The sequence below is a fragment of the Pleurodeles waltl genome, chromosome 3_1, assembly GCF_031143425.1.
Source record: "Pleurodeles waltl isolate 20211129_DDA chromosome 3_1, aPleWal1.hap1.20221129, whole genome shotgun sequence".
Classification (NCBI taxonomy): Eukaryota; Metazoa; Chordata; class Amphibia; order Caudata; family Salamandridae; genus Pleurodeles; species Pleurodeles waltl.
The window spans coordinates 368,404,650-368,410,649 of NC_090440.1; the positions used below are offsets into that span (position 1 = coordinate 368,404,650).

Here is a 6,000-nt window from a genome sequence, read left to right on the forward strand (position 1 = left end):
AGCCGCACTAGAGAGTGGCCATCTTGTCCGGTGGTTGGCCAAGCACCTTTTTAACGTTTAAAAGCTGGAGTAATATGTTGTCCCATCAGTAAATATAGAGTGCTGCGAAGCCCCCTCTTAGCGCCTTGATGCCTTACTTTTGGCTTTAGCCCATCTTAGTAAGGGATAGTGCTAAGAAGTCGCCGAGTGAGGCATGTTCCCTCGCCATGTCATAGTAACTGTATACTTAGGTACTGATAGGTCCAAGTCAGTGCAGCAGACAGCTACTTCGTTTTCCTGGGTACTTTTAAAGAGCCCTAACACACATGCACCCAGTTTTCAAGGCTTTGGTAGTTGGCTACAGGCAAAAGTGTCTATTAAACTTCTCCAGTAGTAAGGTAGGGAGGGACAGTTCCATAGCATGTGCTGAACATCCACTTGGAGACCGTTAGCAAAAGGACATGAATGCCTGGCATCATGATTGATTAATTTAAGCTTCTCAGGGGTAACTTACGCCATATGCGTATAAAAAAAATTGGATACTTTTGAATCAGCTGTTGCAGGAAAACAGAATGTGAGTACTCAAGAACAATCTCCCAATCCTCTTGGAGCATACTCGGTGACACCTGTGTGTGGTCTCTCAAGGCTCAATCCTGCCAGGTGATGGGGTGGCGGCCCTTGTTCATCGTGAATAGCACATGCACAGGAGCAGGGTATGCAGCTGTTCTGCTGTAATGCCCCAGTAAGCGCAAAACATGTTAGTCAAGACTCTGTAGGTCAGGAATTGGCCCTTGTGGATGCTGAATTGGTCAACAGCCAAGTAAAATTTAAGGAGTTGCCCATCTTGAACTAGGTCCCTAAAGTGAGTAAGCCTAGAGAACTTCAAAGATGCAGCTCATTTGCAGATAGTCTTGGTGTTTTGGCAAGCCCAGAAATGTAAATCAGGCACACAGGGTTTGATGTTCTTTGTTATGTGTAAGCTTCGCTGGAAATTTCACCGGCCTCTGTAACCAGTCAAGATAACTCCCCTTTGGATGTGGCCTGCTGCAAAAAGAGGCACTGCGGGATTCAGGCTACAGTGGCCCTCTTTCTGTGCAGTTGTTGCCCAGTCAAGCCAGGGTAAACCCATTGGAGCAGGCAGAGAGATCATATTGCTCCTAAGTAGTGGCCTTCAAGCCCACCTATATCTACCATCAGTTGTAAGGTAAGCATAGCACCTAAAGCACAAAGCGCCATTTGCGGCTATCTGGTTGTGACAGCAGGTGAAAGTTACAAGTTCAGGCCGGCTGCGGTGGAGCGCAGGTCTCATACAGGGACCAGGTTAGACCTGCTGAAAAAAAGTTACCTTAGAAATTCCAGCGCAGTGTTCCCTTTGTGGTAAAAGAGGCCACGAGGAGCAGGGAGAGCATCATGGATGGTTGTTGCTGTAGAGTGAAGAGCAGGCCGGGCGTCGTGGACTGGAATTGTAGAGTTAAGGTCCTAGCGAGCATTGTGGGTGGTCGTTGCTGGAGATTCACGTTGGCAGTCACAGCGGGCTTTTGATGCTGTAGCGTGAAATGAAGATCTCAGTTGCTGGCAGTTGCTGTAACTTGACGAGTCAGGTCCACCAGAGCTTCGCATTGGCAGGCGGCAAGAACTTGGCATGAACTGGTCCGTTTGCGGTTGTGAACAGCCCAAAACTCCAGGATCTCAATTTTTCTTGGAGATGAAGAACTCACTCCAGCAGAGGCCAGCATGGCTCAGGCAGGTCCAGTTGCAGCAGGTCAGTTGCAGAGGGGCCACTGGAGCTTGTTGTGTCCCTATGGCCTGATCCTTGGAGTCATTTGAGCCTGGGATAAAAAGAGAAGGTCCCATCTTCCTTCTCAGCAAGCAGGACTGGCCTCATGCAGCAGAAAGGCAGCAGGATGTCCTTCCTCTGTAGTATCCACAGGTCCAGGAATGTGCTAAAGAGTGGTTCTAAAGGCCCTATATTTATACCTGGTGTGCCCCCTTTGAAGTAGGAGACATTTCTAGAAGTAAAGTTTCTAGAAGTACCCCTTTCAGAAGTGCCTGGAATTTCCTGCCTCCCTACCCTAAATCCAGCCTGGCTACAGGCACAATGGACTAGTGTGACTAGTGTGAAGTTCTTTGTGTGAAGGCAGGACACACCCCAGGGCAAACCCTGTCCCCCCCCATCCTGCCTGAGATGGCCCATCCAGGCAGGTACACTTAATCCCTCTATTGTGTGGCTGTTTGGGAGGAATATAAAATAGCCAACTACACTTAGTCATGTTACCCAGAAAAAAAACGCAGGCACCAAATAGGGTGGGAAAATTCCAACTTTCTAAAAGTGCCATTTTCAAAACTGTGATTTAAAATCTAACTTTTCCATTAAGAGGATTTTAAATTACAATATGACTTTTCTACTTGCTCTCAATCCAACGTTAACATTTTTTTCATTACCAGGACATGTAAAACTCAAACGTACATGTCCAACTTTTCAATTATATTGCATTGTGCCTAATGGGCTGTATAGAGTCTACCTTACGGGCCACTTGTATGTAGTAAAACAAGAGTTTAAGGCTTGGCAAGGGAGTTATTTTGCCAACTTGAATTGGCAGTTCAAAACTTCTAATAGCCTGCAATGGCAGGCCCGAGACATGTTTTAAGGTGCTACTTTAGAAGATGACACAATAGATGCTGCAGGCCCACTAGTAGCATTTAGTTTACCAGCCCTGGGTATGTGATATACCACTTTACTAAGGACTTTAAGTAAATTAAATATGCCAATGTGATGTAAGCCAATTTTACCATGTTTTAGGGAGTGAGCACAAGAACTTTAGCACTGATAAGCAGTGAGTCCTAAGGCCACCCTAAAACGAATTCAGCAAAAATAGGATGGGTAAGTCAGATTTGGGGGGGTGACACTGCAGAAAGAGTCAAATCCAACAAGGTCCAAAGGCCTTTCCCTTATAACTTGTGGCAGCTTTGGAAGGTTAACGTTGCCTGGACATAGTTGGCTGTCTTGTGTCCTGTGCAAACTATCTGCAACACCGGATGACCGCTACTGTTTCATTCTGATCTGAGACTACATCATGCTCCATGTCGTTTAAATAATAAATATGTGCATAAATAAATGTTATACAAGTTACTGTATTTCATTTGTCAAGTATTTACTCCGTATGTATTGCAGGTTAAATTTTCCTGAGAATTATTTCACTGTTTATGCATCTTTCTTCAATCACAAAGCTCTAAATATTCTCGGTGAGAATGGCATTGATCTAAATGAAAGTAGTCTATTTTTGCACAACCTGAGCATGGCATATGTATGTTGGTGGTTTACTTGTTTCAAGATATTTTGGTTGATGGAGGGTAGACTAGTATGCTTACAATGATTGGCAAAGCATAACAATGTTTTTAACTCGAATTCTCAATAATTGGATTTTAACTACAAACAATAGGAATGTCGTAATGCAGTGTTAGAGTTGGTTTTCATCTCGGTTTTCCCCCTAAATGTTCCATAGTGTACTGATATGCTGTGTAACTAGGTAGTATTAACTGAAACTTCCTGTAATTGTGATGTGTTATTTAACACTGAAAATGTTTTGCGCATACAAGAAATGTTGTACCTTGTTCACTTCTGTTTTCAGAAGAAAATAATCAGTCCTAAAGGTTAGGAAAGTTAAAGCCTGTTTTTTTTTTTGTTTTTTTAACTTTTTTTCTTTGATCTGCCAGATTCCAGAAACTTCTGGGTCAGAAATCTATATTGTGAATACTCAAGAGTTCTCTCAGGTAAATAAAAGTAATTTGAAGATATTTTTTCTGAGAGAACATCAACCACTAACTGGTGTATTAATGGCTTTATTTTTTTTATTTTTTTTACCTGAATAGTTTTTGTTTTGTCTTTTTTTCTGATAATCAGCTGTGCATGATAGCCCGCAATTTCCTTTGATAAATGTCTCTGTCATATGTATCTTTAGATAAGTACCTTATATTTTAAATGCAACTAAATCTTAGCTGATTGAAACCTTTCCATTGTTTTTAGGAGAGAGAATCTTTACAGAAACAATTGGATGAAGCTAACAGAGAAGCACACAAGTATCGACAACAGCTTTTAAAAAAAGAACAGGAAGCAGAAGCTTATAGGCGGAAACTGGAGGCCATGACACGAATTCAGACTAATCAAGAAGCTGTTTAATCAGGACACCTGCCCATTTGTCTTTATATTTTTCAATGCAACCCTGAACTGTGCACTTGATGGCAATTAACCTTATGTTGCAAGCATAAAAGAGGGACTTCGGCTTGAGAAATGGACTCAAACCATGCGCTCTGATGAATTTCTTGTAACAAAAGAAAGGCTATTACCTTGGACACTTTGGCCTTGTGGGAAGTATTTAAAATTAAGTGTTGTACATAGTCCCCTTTTTTTACTGTTACACAATTAATATTAACTTTTGGAAGGACTCTTGAAATACTTATGGCAATCCAACATTTTTGTGAAATGTTTCATAATTTAGGAAAGCACTCCATAGGTATCTACGGTTTACAATCAACATTTACTTGACAAGTGATTTTTGATTTTTTTTTTCTTCATTGACTAGACCTCCATCAAAACAGTCTATTTTCTATTGGAAATAATTTTCCAGAATTCATTACCAGTCTCTGAAATCTTTTTCTAGAAATTACAACTTTTATATTCTTCAACATGCGATATATCGGAGTAGATGTTCGTCTATATGAAGCTATTTTTTAAAACTCTGCCTTTGTACATATGCTGCATGTTTTTTTTATATATAATTTAAGTTCATATCTTGCATAATTAATTTCAGTCAAGATGAAGAACGCTTTAAGGAATTATACCGAAGGTCATTTCGAGTACACCGACCATCAGATGTATCGTGAATGATGGATTTCTTCCTAGAAACTAGTACAAATGCAATTACTGCACATGTAAATCCTGTGAAAGAAAAGGGAATAAATATATTTTTTATCATGCAGTCTACCTTTAAACAAAGCTTAATATAATGTTTAACGGAAACCTTCGTGCTAATTAGTTCTGAAATTTGTCTTCACTGTAAAGTCTAATCCTGTCGACGAAAGATGAATTACATTCAGTTAATCAACTGAAGGTTTTGTAATGTCATGCTTTCGGTCTCATTGTATTGTTATGGTTTACAGTTAGTTAATCGCCCTTTTATTTTTGAGCAGTGATTCTGTCACGTTCCCGTTAAGCTGTACCATATTAACAATCATTTTAACCCTGTTGAAGGAATAACTTTGCTTCCGTTGTACTTTCCCTTTTTTCCAGGTTTTATTGTTAAAAGTGTTGCTTTAAAAACGCAGAACTAAAATATAAATTGAGACAGTTTATATCGTCTATAAATCTTTGGCTGGTCCTTGTTATTTGGGTATTATGCATATTTTGTGATATGATATGATCAATTCTTATAAAGCGCGCCTATTCCCAGCTGCAATCATCCATCTCGCTCAAGTATATTTTTGTACGTAGCACGTGTAATTACAAAGCGTTATTATTATTACATATCTCATTCACCTGTATTTTTTTACTGAAAGCAATGTACACCAAATTTGTAGTGCTCTAAAGAAACCGCGAACACTTGAACGCAATAACAGACGTATATGTGCATCTGGGTTTTTTCCCAAACCTAATGCTGCACGCCTCTTTATTTAAACAGGTTCTTGTCAGTAAATACTCTATTCGTCAGGGAGAATAGTCAACCCAATCTGTACTGTGGGTAATGACAGACGCAAACTGTTATTTTCTTGAAGCAATATTTACTAATCATGAATTGCACCGTTAGTTTCTCACCTATTTCATTTTCAAAGTGTAGTATTATCAGCTAAAGAAAGATTAGGTGACGCAAATGTCAGGTTCTTTATGCAGACCAGCGCTAAATGTCAGGTGTAATATTTGAATTAGCCAGTATCCAAAACATTTCCAATGTTGAATGTTAAGCGACAGGCTTAGTAATCTATATGAGTTTGTTAAATCTAAAACACAAGAAACGTTACTTTTTTGAA

The 6,000-nt window shown here is 39.9% G+C and overlaps 1 protein-coding gene across 4 annotated transcripts in view; it reads left to right on the forward strand.

Moving 5' to 3' along the window:
* The window catches only part of GABPB1 (GA binding protein transcription factor subunit beta 1), a 368,057-nt gene extending 362,731 nt beyond the window's left edge, over nt 1–5,326 (forward strand). For 2 of the 4 annotated variants that reach the window (XM_069222545.1, XM_069222546.1), the window contains exons 10-11: nt 3,694–3,750; nt 4,004–5,326. In XM_069222545.1, the coding sequence (XP_069078646.1) occupies nt 3,694–3,750; nt 4,004–4,156 (210 nt within the window). In that variant the 3' untranslated portion in view covers nt 4,157–5,326. The remainder of the gene's footprint in view (nt 1–3,693; nt 3,751–4,003) is intronic. The other 2 variants (XM_069222547.1, XM_069222548.1) reach the window with 2 other exon arrangements.
* The last annotated feature ends 674 nt before the right edge of the window (nt 5,327–6,000 follow it).